This window comes from Rattus norvegicus, chromosome 5 (assembly GCF_021556685.1).
Source record: "Rattus norvegicus strain SHRSP/BbbUtx chromosome 5, alternate assembly SHRSP_T2T, whole genome shotgun sequence".
Lineage (NCBI taxonomy): Eukaryota > Metazoa > Chordata > Mammalia > Rodentia > Muridae > Rattus > Rattus norvegicus.
The window spans coordinates 29667501-29685481 of NC_141538.1; the positions used below are offsets into that span (position 1 = coordinate 29667501).

Genomic DNA, 17981 nt, shown 5'->3' on the forward strand with positions numbered 1-17981 from the left:
TTAAAGCCCAGTTACTTGGGAATCTGAGTAAAGCTCAGGAGTCTGAAGCCAGGCAGAGCAACTTCATGAGGACAAGACGCTAAAGAAACACAAGGTTAAAAAAAAAAATACAAGGTTGAGTATAATGGTGCACACCTTTAATCTCAGTGCTGAAGGCAGAGGCAGGAGGATCTCTGAACTCAAAGCCAGCCTGGTACACACACACACACACACACACACACACACACACACACACACACGAGATAGAGAGAGAGATTGATTTTAATATCACAAACACAACATTCAACATTCACAGCATGAACATTTGTAATTAAATACTGTAAACAACCCAAATGTCCAAAAGAAGCAATTATGTCCAGTCAAACAATGAAATACTACTAAGCAGGGGGCTGACAAGATGGCTCAGTAGTTAAGAGTACTTGCTGCTTTTCCAGACGACCCCAGCTCAGTCCCCAACACCCATTCCTGGTGGCTTACAACTGTCTGTAATATGTAAGTAAATTTTAAACATGACTACAGCTACCCACAGTCACAGCATGATCAAATGTCTGCCCTGTATAATATGCTCATGCGTTTCTTCCTGACAAGGCTTCACTCTGTATTGTTTGCCAGCCCTGAGCTCTCAATTCTCCTTCCTCAGCCTCCTGAATGCTGGAATTACAGGTATGCACCACCATGCCAGCACCTTGGTGTGTGTGTGTGTGTGTGTGTGTGTGTGTGTGTGTGTGTGTGTGTGTGTGACTGTGTGTGCGTGTGTGTGTGTGTGTGTCCTTAATTTTAACTTCCTACAGGCAGGAAGCAATCTGAGAAAGCTGTTTGGCCCGGGTGGGTGACACAGCTCTAATGCTCTCTTCAGGTAAGGCACATAACAAGGAAAGAAAAGTTTCTGGGAGACAAACTTAAGGACCACAAAGAAAAACAAACTTGAAGCAACTCCCGAAGAATACAATAGGACACACAAAAAGTTTCCCAGCCCAGGGTAAGGTGATGCCTTGTGCTTAGCAAGATTTCTGAATTGCTGTGGAACTGTGATGTGTCTCCAGCTCTTCCATTCAAACACAAGTATTCCCAGCATTACATTATCTAACAGTGTACATTGAGAAGGGGCATATTCAGAAAAGCAAGGTAGGCCACAGTACACGACTGCTTACAAGATAGGCTCTGGCTGGCGTCTGGAAACTTTATTCAAGAGAGTTTCTACCATTCTTTGATAGGGTGGTTTACTGTGCCTACCTTATTTCTACAATGTGGTTTACGCTTCTGTCCAGAGAGTCTAAAATCCGGTCATATAATCATATGATAGGCATAAAGTATCTACAAGGCCAACTCCCTGTTTAAAAAAAAAAACCTGAGTATTGTCTCTAATGAGTTTCCCTCATTAACAAAACTATAAATGCCACAATTTGAGGTCAAAGAGACAAAGAATGTCCTGTATGACTCCACTGGGAGGGGAGTTTTGGAAGTGTGCATCCAATAACTTACACACTTTTCTCAAAAGACCTTTGCTCTACGCGGACTCTACACTGCTCACAAAGGGGAATCCCAGCTTTAGAGACAATTATACTCTAAGATCTTGAGTCCTCAAGGGAGACCACTGCTGTTGAGGACTGTGGCATGCTGCAGATAACTTGGACGTTTAGTTCATAGGTCTTAAGATCAGAATGAGTCCTAGAAGGCCCTGATGTAGAAAAGGATTTAAAACTGATGCTATGAGAAAATAAGGTTGGATGTCTCCCTTAGCACAGGGGAGGGGATGTGTTGCCTGAGAGACAGAGAGGAGCAAGTATTTATGAGGAAAAGAATAACTCGGGGCTGGGGATTTAGCTCAGTGGTAGAGCGCTTACCTAGGAAGCGCAAGGCCCTGGGTTCGGTCCCCAGCTCCGAAAAAAAAGAACCAAAAAAAAAAAAAAAAAAAAAAAAAAAAAAAGAATAACTCGTTGATAGTATGTTCAAAGTCCCCCCAGGCTTGATTCCCAACGTGATAAAATAAATGAATAAAAACAGAACATTATGTTTCATAGCCATATAATGACTTCTAAGAGTTTCCTATAGTCACGGAGTGCTTCTGTAAGCCATTGTCTGGACTGACTAGTACTTGCCTGGACCAAGAACAGTGGGTCAGTCCAGCAGAGCCTCCAAGAAGCCTTCCATCTCTTTTCCTCTGTGCCAAGAGAAACATGTTCCAGACAGGGGCTATTCCTTCCTGACACATGATGCCAAGCCAGCCAACCATGACTGAAACATCTAACACATTAGAAATAGTTATGTCATGGCCATATAATGGGCCATAATTAATATACAAATGTTTACTGTGAAGTGATACAGTTTAGAGGTTGTTCTAAAGCAAAAACCACTTGCGTTAACCATGAATTTAATCTCAAAATATCTTCCTGTAAGACGGGAGCGTGCTCAGTGGTAGAGGGCTTGTCTAGCTCACACGCACAAGCCCTAGGCTTACTTCTCAACACGGCAAGACACAGAAGGTGAAAGAAATCATTTTTGAAAGCTCACATATTCAAATGATGAAAATATACATTTCCATCATGATTTTCTTTGTGGTGCTACACCCAGATCCATTTGACTTACATTTTGGAGCTCTTTCAGGAGCTGTGGTTCTGCGGATCTTCTCTGCTTTGGCTTCCTGACTTCCTGAAGTTCTTTGCTTCTTCCTTTGGCGGGGTTCTACAGATGATCCTTAAAACATTGAAGACATTACTGCAATGAGCTCATCAATCTTCGGGATCTCAGGTGGATCAACTTGTATTAGGTTACCTACACGGCCACATCCCAGTAGAAAGCCCCAAGTCCTGTCTCTAATGAGCTTCCCTGGGCGAAAAAAAAAAAAAAAAAACCAAAAAAACAAAAAAACAAAAACCAAAAAACAGGGAAATGGTACAACTCTGGTACTGAAGAAATCAGGAATAACATATAGGACAAAGAGGAAAGTTTGGGGAATCACATGACTAAGAAAGTCATACTGAGACCCACTGGTGCCAGGAGTATCTGGGGTATCATAGTATCTGTACATCTTCCTCAAAACTGTCTTCAGGATATGATCAGAAATGACAACCATGTACTCCCTACCACTACCACAACCTCTCGTGTTTTGAGAGTCCAACTGATAAAAGTTTACAAATTCTTCTCCTGAAGTGATGCCATTTTAAAATGTCCTGAAATAAGTTAATATTTTTCCCAAAAGTTTTGAGAAATATTACGATCTTACTATATTAGTTACCTAAGATTAGGAAATCTATCATTTACAGGTTAACAATTTTTGTTCAAAATACAATGGATGCATCATAAAATTATGCTTTTTTTTTTCTTTTTAAAAGTAGGTTCTTGAGTAGCATCAAACAGCTGATCCTCCTGCCTCAGCCTTCTAAATGCTGGGATTACGGGAATGCAACACCATTTTTCTTTCCAGGATCTGGGGCTAAGCAGAGGGTCCTGAACATGCTAGGAAACTGCCTGAGTGCTGAGTCTAGACTCTCCTTCTCCACAGTGCACCCTGGAAGCTCTGCAGACTCCCGCAGCCGTGGGGCCATCCTGTACTCTGACAAATGGAGGTGCTAGTTTCTGACCTATTATATCATGGGAAATGCTTGGGGGAAAATGTCATAATACCAAACTGCTTACCTTTTCTGTCTCTAATTTTTAAAAAAAAAATGTAATACAAAAGTTACTTCAAAACTAGTAAGTTAAATTCCAAATGAGAAAATAAGAGACTCCAAATTAAGCAGAAATTTGAGATAGAGAACACAACTTTTTCTTTCCCTAAATTACCTGGTGAGATGAGTAACTTACTATGGAAGACCAGAGTGACCTGTCAAGTTAATAATGTAACCCAGACTTGGATTTTTCTTCTTTTTGTAGTTCTGTCATTAAGCTATAAAATGTGAGACCAAAGAAAAGAATCAGCAGCAAAGAGAATGGCTACTCTGATCAGACAGACAGCTCTTTAGCATTACTGTGAAAACTGAATAAAACAAACATGTTCTGAAGCTGTTTCCAAGCAAGCGCATGCTTGCTAAAATGTCTTTACATAGCAGCATAGAAAAAAGAAGTGACTTAGTAGACCTGTCTCGAGTCTAATACCCACCACTTTTGCAAAGCTGTAACTCCTAACCACACTCACTGCCTGCAGTGTGCCCACTCCTCACCCCTCACCCAGAAAACTTCTCCTTGCACTGCAGACCACAGGCCCAATGGGTAAGAACAACACCCATATGTGAGGCTCGCTCAGGGAGCATTGTGGAAGAGAAGGGAAGAATGTAAGAACCTGTGTCTCCTAGGGATGTCAGAAGCTACAGCCATGAAGTCTCAACAACATGACTGTCTAAACATGAGCAAACAAGAGCAATACCAAGTAGACAAGAAAGCAGATGGTGGTGGTGCATGCCTTTAAACCCAGAACTCCAGAGGGAGGCAGAGCCAGGCTGATCTCTGAGTTCGAGGCCAGCCTGGTCTACAGAGTGAGTTCCAAGACAGCCAGGGTAAGAAACCCTGTCTCGGGGGGGGGGGGGGGGGGGGAGTAGCCAGAAAAATCTCATGAAGGTTCAACCCTATAGGAAAAACTAAAGACTACTAAGGACTACATTGGAGAAATGGTCCATCCCAGGGAAGAGCACACCCATTGCTTATCTAGTACCAAATGCTCAACCCTGAAAACACACATATAAGTCCCATTATACCTACTGAACAGTATAGATTTAGGGTTATATGTATGTATATTCATATTATATATATAGGCATGCAATAACAACTAATGAAGACGAGGCCATGAACTTGAAAGAGAACAAGAAGGTATATGTGTCAGGGCTTAGAGGGAGAGCAGGGAAGGGGGAATAATGTAATCGTATTACCATCTTAAATATAAAAGAAAAATATTTTTTAAATTAATAAAAAGAAAAAAATTATTCATTTTTAATGTCAAGTTTAGCTGCATTAAATCTTAGCAGGAAGCTTAGTACAACCTGAGCTGGGTCTGGTGACTCACTGCTATAATCCCAGCACTCGAGTCAGGCAGGTCTGCGTGAGCTCAAGGCCTCCAAGGCCAGTTCCAGGCTAGCCAAAGCTACACAGTATGACCTGACAAAGACAGCATGTATTTTAGCCAGTTTATCTACTTTGTCAGTGAAGCCAAGCTTTTGCCTGGCACTAAAAACCAGAAGGTAAATGACTGCAAATTTCTCACTGCCTTTCTATCATTGTTCATGTAACTTCACAACTGAAGGACAAAATTAATACTACTGGGCTGACAGGGTGGGGCAGCAGAGCTTATGAGATCCTAGGTTTGGACTAACACTGACCACAGGGCAGCATTCCCAAGGTGGCAAAGCTGAAAACAGTCTCTGGACTGAGTCAGGCTCTCCCACAGGCTACATGTTTAGCATGATAAAGAAAAAGTCAGCCTTGGTGTTGCCTGCCCTTAACTCCAGCAGAGACCAGCCTGGTCTGCAGGTTCACATCCAGGACAGCCAGGGCTGCACAGAGAAACCCTATCTCAAAAAACTAAAGGAGAGAGAGAGAGAGAGAGAGAGAGAGAGAGAGAGAGAGAGAAGAAAAAGCCAAACTAAATGATGACCACATAGCCCCACAAGAATAATCTGCTACTTATCTCTAGTCCCATTGTTGGCACATGAACCAACAGCTACAAACAGGCTTCTAGAATAGTATCTAGAATAGAGAGGGTCCAAGAGAAATGCTAACACTATTCTCTGCAAAGCCTGTGTGTGGTTCCTTTCTTTGCTCTGTGCGTTTCAGGAAATGTCAATGTAAGCACTAGTTGTACTGCACAGGAGAGTAGTCTGGAAGAACATTTACTTCCAGGGACAGCTGGACAACAAAGAGGCTCCAAGTACCTGTGGATAAGCCAAAAGCTATAAACTGTACCTGACCTTTACTCAGATAAAAAATGTAGAGTCTGGCTTAATTTTAACACAATAAATACAAGAGATGCAAACAGAAGGAAGTCAGGGAATACCTGACACAGGACATGTTGGCTGTTGGTATTATCATCACAAACATCATTACGATAAATATTTATTTATTCTTTGTTGACTATTATATCCAAGCACCCGAAAGAGTAGAGACTTAGCCAAGGAATTAAACATTTATTGAAAGAAACCATATTTTAATAAAACTGCCACCCAGTAATTGTCCCAAATAAAACACACCTGGTTTTGGATTATCTGTAATTCTATAACCAAAAATCATTTATCGGTTTATAATCAACTACTTTTACAAAATGACAGCCTTTTAAAAAGTTCCTCATCATAGTTATTAAGTATAATACTTACATCCTAAATACAATTTCTGCATATTTACAATATCAAGTTTTAGTGCCACTGTATTATTCTTTCCTGTGTTAAGTATTAATGTGCTCACAAGGACCAACTGGTTTATCAACCTACCCACACAGATTTGTAACTAAAGACAAAAGCAAAATTTACCAAAAGAAAATATTTTTCAAATGATAACACATTGCAAACACATGTATAACTAAGGAAACAAGTGGAATTACATTCTTCTTTACCAACTACCTGTTTTTGAGGCTGTTTTAGATAGTATCTTAAATGTAGATGAAATTTAACACGGAGAGCTGCAGGAAGAGGAGGAATGACTGAATCGTGACCTCGGGGACAGGACATCTAGTCCCAGTCAGCACGAACTTTTAATAGTCTTTTGAAAAATGGCTTTCCATGAATTCTTCAAACTCCCTTCTTGTCTACTTGGCTCAACGGCTTAAATCTAAACCTGATAACTAACGGTCGCATTCACAACTCCACTCTGTAAGATAAAAACTGTTTCCCAGCATAATGCAACATCTTACTGCTCAGCCAAGCGAATGAAGTTCAAGAGCTCAATCCTGCATATAGATACTATGAAGCTACTGTGTCACAAATACTTTTTTAAACTATGTATCATACACTGCAAAGTATCTTACCGCTTCCTATCTTTTACTCACTGCCCGCATTCTCTCACGATAAATATTGCTAGCTAAATAATTAATTCTCTTGACACTAACCCTGAGGGGCATGCAGAGCTCTCTCCAGCCCATCAGTTTTAACCCTAGAAGTCCTCTTGGCCACCTCCTCCTCCTCCTCCAAGACCACGTACATGCCCCTGCCCTTTGGCATTCATTGTCCCTTACCGCACAAATGAACTCTCAGGTTCTGCACTTCCATCCCAGATCCCTGCCTCAGTTTCCCGCGAGGGGTGCGATCCCTTCCAGTCTGCACCCAAAGCTTCCACCGAGCACCAGAACTCACCCAACCTCGTCCTGCTTTCCAGTGACGAGCAGCTCCCGACCCGCAGCCCCGCCACCCAACAACAGCTTCCTCTCCCAGACTCCCGTCTTTAAGCTCCACTTTTGCGTCCTAGTTGGGGAGACAAAACTTTGGGCCATTCTCTCGGCTCGCGCCTGGTGTCTCTGCAAACTCGGGGGCGCGCGCCCCCGCCCGCCCTGCTCCCCGCGGCCCGCAGCCAGCAGCCAGGCCCGGCCCCCTCTCCCGAGCCCGCCCCGGCAGTTGGCGCGCTGCACGCCGGAGCCTTTACCTTCTTCCTTTGCCATCGTCTCCGCAGAGTCCCGGGTGGCCCTCCTGTTCCCGAGCGGCCCGGAGTCTCCCAAACCTCCGCGAATCCAAACCCCGCGGCCGCCCCGGCCAGCTCCCGGCTGCCGCACCCCCACTTCCTGACCCGCCCCCCTCTGGTGTCGCCGCCAACTGTGTCCCCCCAAGGCGCTCCGGGAACCAGAGTGCAGGGAGCGGGGGCCGGCCGGAGCGTTTCTCCGGCGCGCCTGAGCCTTGTCCACTATGGCCACGGGTCGCAATTCTCCTAGGAGGAGCGAGTGCCCGCTGCCGCTCTCGCTCCTTTTCACAGGAAAGCAGGGACCAGAGCAAGCTCTTCGTGACGCTGGGATGGATCTCAGAAAGTCATACACTGTTGCCCAGATCCAGTCCCCATGCCCAGCCCATTTTACAAACAGAAAACTGAGTTTCAAATGCAGAGCAACTGGAATCCTGGACCGGTCTACTGTCAGGCAATCCCTGCGTGTTCTCACGATGATTTCAAAGCCAGGCAAAACGTTCTAGACAGGTCCTTTGGATTAGTAGATTTTTGTTTATTTTTAAGACTGGATCTCTCTATACGGTCCAGGCTGCACTCAATTTACCTAGGGTTTTCTACTGCTGCAATGGCTACCAAAAAAAGTTTGTACCAGTTTACTCCCTATTGTAATCGCAGAACTTGACAAGTAGAGGCAGAAGGTTCATTATTTCAAGGCCAACCTCAGTTACATAAGCAAGTCAAGTTCTTATCAAATAAAAAAAGGAAACACAAGAAAGCAATGTGTCAATCACCAAAATTGTCTTAAACAAAAGGATTGCTCGTCTCTATTCTGGAAGAAAGCACAATAGTATTTATAGTCTGCTAGAAGGAATGTATGTAGATTATTCCATCACAATAGAATGTAGTTTCAGTTTGTGGTACATGGCAGTCTCATACTGTGGACAGTGTGTTTACTTAATAACACCTGTGAGGTTTTTGTTTTGTTTTGTTTTGTTTTTGTTTTGTTTTGTTTTTTCCCCGGAGCTGGGGACCGAACCCAGGGCCTTGCGCTTCCTAGGCAAGCGCTCTACCACTGAGCTAAATCCCCAACCCCAACACCTGTGAGTTTTAACAACTGCTGCTGACCCAATTAAATTTTCATTGTAAAAAACAAGTGAGATAAAAACTCGTCTCATTTTTTCATGTTAATTGAACTTTTTAAGAACTGTATGTATTTTGCTAAAACTTGTGTAGAATATTCCTGAAAATAAGCACCCTGGAAGATGTACAGTAAAGACAAGAAGAGGAGGAGCAGCATTTTGCCCTCTAGTCCTAAAGCCCCCAAATACAGTCAAAATAGAATATCCTTTTTTAAAAAGACAGTGTGTGTGCATATGCTTGTGGGCAAATGGTTATGTGGAAGTGATTTTTGTGTGTGTGAGAGTGCTTGTGTGTGCACTGTGCATGCATGCAAGCACATGCATAAGCTAAACTTATAGCAACTGGTTCTTTTCTTTTGATATGACAAACGAAGATACTTCCTGAGGTGTCTATCTTGAAATTAATCATGTACTTTCTATACACCAAGTACAATGTGCTGCCAAGATGCTAAAAAAAAAAAAAACAACAAAAAACAAAAAAAAAAAAAAAAAAAAAAAACAAAGTCCCCAGGAACTTATCTTCTTGAAGTCAAAGAGTTACATACGAAATTCATTTTAAGAGCTAGAAGGATGGTCCAGTAAGTAAGAGCTTTTGCTGATGAGTCTTAATAGTTTAATCCCTAGGACTTACAAGGTGAAATAAGAAAACTAACTCCCACAGGCTGTTTCAATTCACATACGTGCCATAGTACATATACTCAACCCCACACTCACATGCTACACTGAAAAATATAATACAGAACAAAAATGCTGGAGAGATAGCTGAGCAGTTAAGAACGTTGGCTGCGGTTGGGGATTTAGCTCAGTGGTAGAGCGCTTGCCTAGCAAGCGCAAGGCCCTGGGTTCGGTCCCCAGCTCCAAAAAAAAAAAAAAAAAGAAAGAAAGAAAAAGAAAAAAAAGAAAAAAGAACGTTGGCTGCTCTTCCAGAGGACCTGAAATCAATACCCAGCATCCACATGGTGGCTTACAACCAGCTATAACTTCAGTCCCAGAAGATCCAACACAATCCTCTGACCTTTGTGGGCCCAGAAATACACATAAAAGCAAAAACATTCCTAGACATAGAGTAAAATAACAATAGTAATCTACTTCAAACACAATCGTCCAGCCAAGGCTTCACTTGATTGATAGAGACAAGACTAGTATGAAATTATTGAATCTGCTCAGATTTTCTTCTGTTAAAGATATGGAATTTTTTTATATTTGTCATATACAAAAATCTGAAGTATCCATTGAATAGATATGTTTGTATATCATTCTTTTAAAAGGATTATTTTATGTTTATGACTGTATGAGGCTTTATCTGTATGTATGTATATATATATGTATATATATATATATATATATATATATATATATATATATATATATATATATATATATATATCAGATACATTAGAACCGGAGTTACTGATTGTTTTAAGCCAGCACCTAGGTGCTAGGAATGTGGGTCCTCTGCAAAAGCATCAAGTGCTCTTAACAGCTAAGCCACCTCTAGCCTATATATATCATTTTAAACACTGTTTCTTGTGAAGACTCAAATCTAGTAAATGTGATAGTATATAGCCTTTTTCTTCAGTGTTGTAGATTAATCCAGGCATCTGGCACATGCCAGGCAAAGTCATGCACAACTAAACTCTGAAACTTATGAGTTTAAACTCTGAAAATATGTTTGAGACAGAAGTTTTAAAAACTGACTTAAAGGTTGTTGACAATTGGCCTGTGAGTGCAGCACACAGTTTAAGGTACAGACTCCCTGTTGTTTACCCAGCCTTGCAATGACAACTTTGTTTCAGAAGGTCACTAGGGCTAACTTGTTACAATGTTCTGCTGCTGTAACCCCAACCTACATAACCCAACAAATCCCATATTTGAAAACCTCCCACCCCTGAGCTATAAAACATTTGCTGGCTTCTCATACCCTACTTTAGGGTGAGGCAGCCCATGTACATGAATTTTAAAAAGCTCGTTTTAATTCATGTTTACTTTAATTAATTTTGCCATAACAATTAGGGTCAGCAGTCTTTCTCCTCCCATCTTTGGGATTAACATTTAGAGGTCCCAGCAAGATCAAGACCTTAATCCAAATTTAGAAATTTAGAAACAAGACCCTTCGCTCTGGCCCTCCGAGATTAAAGAACTGCTCCCTCATAGGTGTGCACCTTGGAACCATTTCAAGTCCCAAAGGCACGCCTTCAGCTGGTCGAACTGCATGAGTGAACAGCCACATCAAAGAAACAATATCTGCGAGCTCCTTTTTTCCCTCTCTTATGTAGGCCTCCTATGGTGATCCATAGAAACTCCTAGTTATTTTTCTCTAATGCCTGGTTTCCAGATCTGTTCTGATTCTGTGGGATCCTGATCGAGACATATAGGGGCGGGGGGGGGGGTGTCTAACAAGGCCTGGCAACCCTACATCCAGGGCAAAAAAAAGCAATGTCCCATGGTCCACTGGTTGCTTCTGGTTAATTGGGAGTTCAGCCAGAACGACAAGTTCTTTTTCTGCCTTGCCTTGGACTCAGAGTATACCCTGGTGATACTGAAGGCTGAGAAAATTAGAGAGGCCCAGCATATGAGCTCCCATTGGCAAGATTTGAACACCTAGGCTGCACAACAGAGCCAAGGAACCACAAGGATGATCCACAACACTAGGTCCATGTCTAGGGTTTGGAGAGGTCCAGCAGAGGATGTCTGGCATACTAGAAGCTGAAATGGATGGAACTCAGAAGGACCAGCTTAACTGAAGTGGGGAAACCAGACATTTAGGAGGCCCCTGGTGGGTTCTGAAGAATTAGCCTGCCTCGATCTTTGACTTAAAAGCCATCTCACAATAATGACAAATTAGGTTCATTCCTGTTTATCATTGAACCTGTTTTTCAAGGATCGGGCTATGCCCCACATGAAACACGTGACCTTTACTACAAATGGCTCTGTACTGCCTGTTCCAGGAATGATAAACATGTCTTTGTTTCAAAAGGTTTTTTTTATAAGCATCTTGCAACCCTAGCTTTGTCTCATAAGGGTTGTCATGGCTGCCTTGTTATAACCAACACTTTTATGCTCACCTTGCAACCATGTCTTTGTTTCAGGATGTCCTTAGGAAGAACTGTCTGATGTAACCCCGCCTATTTCACCTGCTAAATCCCCCATTTGAAAAACCTTCCTGCTGAACTATAAAGGCCTCTTCTTCCCTATAGTCAATGCTGACCTCTTGAACCACACCTGGTTAGAGACCTATGCACATGAATTTAAAAATCTTCCTTTAATTAATTGCTTGCTGGTGCTGGAGAGATGGCTCAATGGTTAAAGGCACTGGCTGCTCTTCCAGAGGACCCATGTTCAAATGGCAGCACTACATGACACCTTACAACTGTCTGTAACTCCAGTTCTATGGGATCCAACCCCTCACACAGACAAACATGCAGTCAAATCACCAATGTACATTAGAAGAGAAAGGAAATGAAATAATTATTGGTTTGGCCACGATGATTTGGGTCTGTGGTCTTTCTCCTCCCATCCTTGGGATTAACACATACTCAAAGGGCTTGGGTTTCTTCCCCAGCGAATGCCAGATGAAGTCGTTGAGAAATCATCAACTGTGAGCAAGGCTTGAAAAACTGCCAGGGATGCATTGTGCCTGATTAAGAAATTAAACACGTCTTATTAAAACATTTTAGAAGTATTTTTAGATTTATTTTATGTATATAAATGTTTTGCATGCATGTGTATGCCAGGTGTCTGAGGCAGACACAAGAGGGTATTAGACACCCTGGAACCAGTTATGGACGAATGCAAGGCACCTCTGGGCAATAGAGAACCACTCCTGTGTCCTCTGCACCAGTACAAAGGGCTCAGAACTACTGCACCACCTCTCTAGCCCCACGTTAAAGTTTTTTTTTTTTTGAGTTAGATATATTAGGCATCTTGAAACTTATTAAAATACAGATTTTTCTGACTCAAAATCCTTCCAGAGAAACTTTTAGCTGGTTATGTAAAACAAAATTAATATTGGTACCAAAAGATTATGGACACCAAAGAAGTCTAGCATCAAAACTTTCTTAGGCGAGAGGCAGAGTGGTACATCCCTGCACCTAGGCGTTAGAGGCAAGGGGATGAGGAACTCAAGACCAATCAAGACATCATGAGATCAAGGCTTCTCTGGGCTACATGAGGCCCTGTCTGTAAATAAATATTTAGGTATTATACAATGGGGGGAAAAAGGCCAGATAGATGTCTCAGTGAGTTAATGAACGTGCTAGAAAAGCTGACTATTGTAACACCCATCATCTTGTCCTAATTCTGTCCTTTGTCTGCCTAGACTTTCCTCAGCCTTCTACTCCACGACAGCCTGACCAGCCTTGGCAACACTTGGGAACTGCTCATGACCCTGACCATGGTCCAGATGTATTAACCAAATTAACCAAAGTAATGGATGTCCTCCCAAGCTAAAATATACATCTAAAATAACGAAAAGGAAGTGTAAGCCAAAAATAACTGTCATGCTGTCTGGAAAACTGTGGGATAATGCTATACAGGTGAGGCAGATACAAGATAGAATGAGGCCTGTCATTGGACAAGAAGGAAGGATGGGCGGGAGAAAAGTTTGAGGGAAGAGGAGGAGACTGGAACGGAGACTGGAGGGAACTGAAGTAGCTGCGGACAGAACATGGAGGCAGATGTTCAGATTCCTCTCTGCACATTTACAGGTTGTTATGAATATTCTTAAGGGATGGATGTGGACAGGGCTTTGTATATTTAGGTGGGCAATTATATCTGATCAATTGGATCAGAGGTTATTGTGTTGTGTGTTCTTTCATGTAGTGGTTTAAGTTTAAGAGAGCGTGCAGTGTCTAGTCTGGGCTGCCACAGAGTTGGAATGTATGCTTCTGACAAGATATCTAGCAGACATCTTGGGGCACTGCGGTGCCGGATCTAATGGGAGTGAAAGAAAACCGTTTTATCTAATTTTACAACAACAGAAAACACTGTGAAGCTCTGCATGAAAACAGATATTACTAGGCCACCCCAAATCTCTCACTGATGTACCTGTACAAACACATGTGATTATGGTTTTGTCTTTCAAAATACTGTACTCCATGCTGGGCAGTGGTGGCACACGTCTTTAATCCCAGCATTTGGGACACAGAGGCAGATGAATCTCTGAATTCGAGGCCAGCCTGGTCTACAGAATCAGCTCTATTCCATCCAGGACTACGCAGAGAAACCCTGTTTTGAAACACCAAAACCAAAAATTAAGTAAATGAAAAAAAAAACCCAAAAGGAAATTAAGATAATAATAAATTAATATAATAAATTAATAAAAACACTGTACCCCCGACCTTAGGGACCAAGAAAGTCTTAGAACTCTTGTTTGCTGGCTAATAAAGGGACTCATATACTTTTAATTGGTTTAATTAGTACAGTTGTCAATAATAATCTCTTGAGAATCATTTCACTGCTGTCTCTCTCTCTCTCTCTCTCTCTCTCTCTCTCTCTCTCTCACACACACACACTCACATAAGTAAAGGTCATTTTTTTAACACAATCTTTTTTTTTTAAGATTTTATTCATTGTATGTATATGAGCACACAGCCACTGTCCTCAGACACATCAGAAGAGGGCACCAGATCTCATTACAGATGGTTGTGAGCCACTGTGCGGTTGCTGGGAATTGAGCTCAGGACCTCTGGAGGAGCAGTCAGTGTTTTTAAACACTGAGACATCTCTCCAGCCACCAATAAATGAAATTTTTAAATTTAACAACGACAACAACAACAACAACAAGATCACAGGTAAATATCTAAATACTTGTGAAATTCAGTTTTATTAGCGTTGTCAAATAAACATGTACCATGTGCTATTTGGGATATATAGTATAAGCTATTTGTTCATTGCCTAAAATTTCCATTATCTTTTGTGCGTCTGCATGTGTATGTGGGAGTAGATGCATTTTGTGCACATGTGAAAGCCAGAATGTTAGAGTTTCTCAGCAGAAGAGTCCCTAGGCAGATTGGAGCCAAGAATGCTACAGAGATCACACCACACAACAGACCTTTCGCAACAGATTTATTGATGGGATGCCACCTCTGAGTGGGGACAAGACAGAGTCAAGAAAGAGACAGAATGACAGACAGAGCAGGCTATGATGGCATAGACTTTATAAAGAGTATGCCTCAGTGGAAATATGTCACATTTGTCAGCTGGGGATGACAAGGCTGCTGGTGGGAGTCACTGAGGGCAGGATGGAGGCGCACCTGGTTCACAGAGGCGACCCTCAGTGTTGTTTTATTGCTGTGTGTGTGTGTGTGTGTGTGTGTGTGTGTGTGTGTGTGTGTGTTTGCCACAGTGTGCTTATGGCCATCTTTACACGGGTCCCAGTGATTGAACTCAAGTCGTCAGGCTTGCCTCACAAGCACCTTTCCCCCATTAAACTGTCTTAATGACCCCCACCCCACTCATTTTTTGAGACAGGGCCTCTTACTGAGTGTAGGATGCACAGCTTAGAGTAAGCATTGGAGAAACCAGGATTGCCAGTCACATGAGCCTATCTTCTACAGCAGGAGGAAATGAATGACATCTGGTCACCTGACTGTGAAACAACCTTGGTAATCCTTTGCTATTCTCTTTAGAGCCAGCCTCCACTTGAATTTCTCCTAAATCCTGAGCATTGTTTAGGCCCTAATCTTGGGCTTTGTCTCTCAGTGAATAGAACCCACCCTTATGAAAGGCGAGCTTGGCATTCTGCATTCTGCATCCTCCATCAATAGAATCTATCTCATGCTTATTACAAATCCTTCCTCCGTAGGCCCTGAGCTCTGTTTACCAGTCAATGGGACTCATTCTTACTGCAAAAAGTCACAGGTGCTTTGCTACTTTGCTAGGGTGTTTCTATGTGGCTATGCCTAAGGCTTTGTTGTAATAATTGATACATTGAAACACTTTCAAAAGTTTGTGTTTAAATGTGTGAAAAGTGTAAACCTTGGCGGCAGACTTCAAGAGTGGGTCAGCAGCAGTTTCCAGACTTCCTCAGCAACAGTTTCCAGTCCCCCAGGCCCAGCAACGTTTCTGGAATGTCCCTAGAGACAGAACCTAGATTAAGATAGAGGTCACCTACCCCTCCATGGAATTCCCCTTATTTGCTTTAAATCTGGCCTGTGAACTCACTTCAGTGTCTCTCCATCTTTGTAAATGGCAGACCCCAGCGTGCTGGACTTCTGAAGAATAAAACACTTTGTTTTTACAAACTCTATTTGAGTCTGAGGTATTATTTCTTGGTAAATCTTCGACCCTTACAGTGCCTTGAATCCCTCCACCTGAGAATGAAAAAAGCACATGAATCCCTGAGTTGAGGGTTGGTTTACATGGTGAATTCTAAGCGAGACAAGTAAACCTGTCTCCTTTGTTTTTCATCAATTAATATAGGATTTCGTGACCTCTCTTCTGACCGACCCATCTCCATTCGCTGGGGGCCTATGCCAAGCCTTGCATCAGACCCAGCTTCCTTTCTTCCCTGCATCCCTTTGTGTCACCCCCTAAAGTTAGAAACATCCTCTACCTGGGACCTGCAGTGGCCACATTGGGCTGGGCCACAGGAGATCTCCATTCTCCTTCCTGTCTTCTATTACAATCTTCTCCAGTCCTATAGCCTATTGAGGCCCAATAGGCTTTTACCCTACCTCAATTTCCTGGGGACTCTATTGAACCTTGAGAACAGATTCAGCTTCTCCCTCTCTGTGGACTCTCTCAGACCTCCCTTCTCACTGATTCCTATGCCTTTGTATCATCGGCCAATACCTAGAAACACTTTCTTATTGGGATCCCCATTGGGCCTAGACTCAGCCAGAAATTGGGAACAGACCAGATGTCCATCAACAGATGAGTGAATAATGAAAATGTACATTTACACAATGGAATATTATTCACCTGTTTAAAATGAAATAAACATTTCAGGTAAGTGGATGGAGTTATAAAAAAACATTATCCTGAGTGAGGTGGCCTAGACCCCAAAAGACAAATATGATATATAATCTCTTTTATGTGGATGTTAGCCTTTAAGCCTTTGTTAGTCATACTGTCTAGCCACAGAGATTGGGTATAAAGTAAGGGACTAGGGAGGGAGTGGAAGGTCTCTCAAAGAAGTGGAAATAAAATGATGATTATGGAGAGACAGGAGGGAAACTGGAACAAGAGGATTAAATGGAGGCAGGGAGGCAAGGTAGAGAATAGAGAGAGGGACAAATAACACTAAGGGCCACTTGAGGGGTCATATGGAAACAGAACAGTAGTCACTTGCACATGTATGTATATACATATATATGTATATGCATGTATACATGTACATATATACACATATGCACACACACACACACACACACACGAATGAGATAGGTGGTGATAGCATGTGCATTAATCCCAGCACTTGGGAGGCAGAGGCAGGCAGATCTCTGAATTCAAGGCCAGCCTGGTGTACTGGGTGAGTTTCAGGACAGCTAGAGCTACAGAGGAAAACTCTATCTTGAAAAATGAAAAATTTTAAATTTATATATATATATATATATATGTGTGTGTGTGTATATGTATATATGTATATATGTATATATGTATATATACATATATAACACACTCATATACATACATACAAAGATACATTCATTAAAGAAATCTAAATGGAATCACCAAATAATGGGAGAGTCAAAGCCGCACCTAGACATCTTTCCCCACCAAGTGAAACTCCAGTGCCAGAAATGACTTATGTCTCATTGAGGTGGTGCCCAAACTGCTCCGTGGAAACTCTCAAGCAACCCAGGCTTTTGCCAAGACTATGGGGTTGTTCTTCACAACCTAACGGTGAGGCCCTATTGTTGAAGACAACATTTACCTACCTCACTGAGCATGAAGAAGCTGAGTTGGGGTTTAACTAGCGTCTTCACCACTCCTGACTAGTAGTGGTCATCGTACTGCAGTATACTCAGCCTGCTACCAGAGAATGCTAACCACCAACCCAGCTAGCCCACCAAATGCTACCTGCATGGTGTAATGGTGCAGTGGTGCCTCGGATGTTGTAGGAGTATCCATCCTCTCTCTGGTTAGACTTAAGGATTTAGCCATGAGATGGAAGCCATACCTGACCACTTGGGTGGCCTAGAACCTGAGACTAGATAGGCCAGGAACCTAGAGGAAAACCAGATACTACTGCTCTGCCAAAAGAACATAGCAATAAAGCGACTTTTGACGACATTCTGGTATACCCACTGGTCAGGTTCTAGCTTACCT

The 17981-nt window shown here is 42.3% G+C and overlaps 1 protein-coding gene across 1 annotated transcript in view; it reads right to left on the reverse strand.

The window, feature by feature from the left end:
• The window catches only part of Dpy19l4 (dpy-19 like 4), a 57301-nt gene extending 49606 nt beyond the window's left edge, over positions 1 to 7695 (reverse strand). Inside the window, 2 exon segments of the mRNA NM_001305280.1 lie at positions 2587 to 2694; positions 7558 to 7695. Coding sequence (NP_001292209.1) covers positions 2587 to 2694; positions 7558 to 7573 — 124 coding nt within the window. The 5' untranslated portion in view covers positions 7574 to 7695.
• Between the last annotated feature and the right edge of the window lie 10286 nt (positions 7696 to 17981).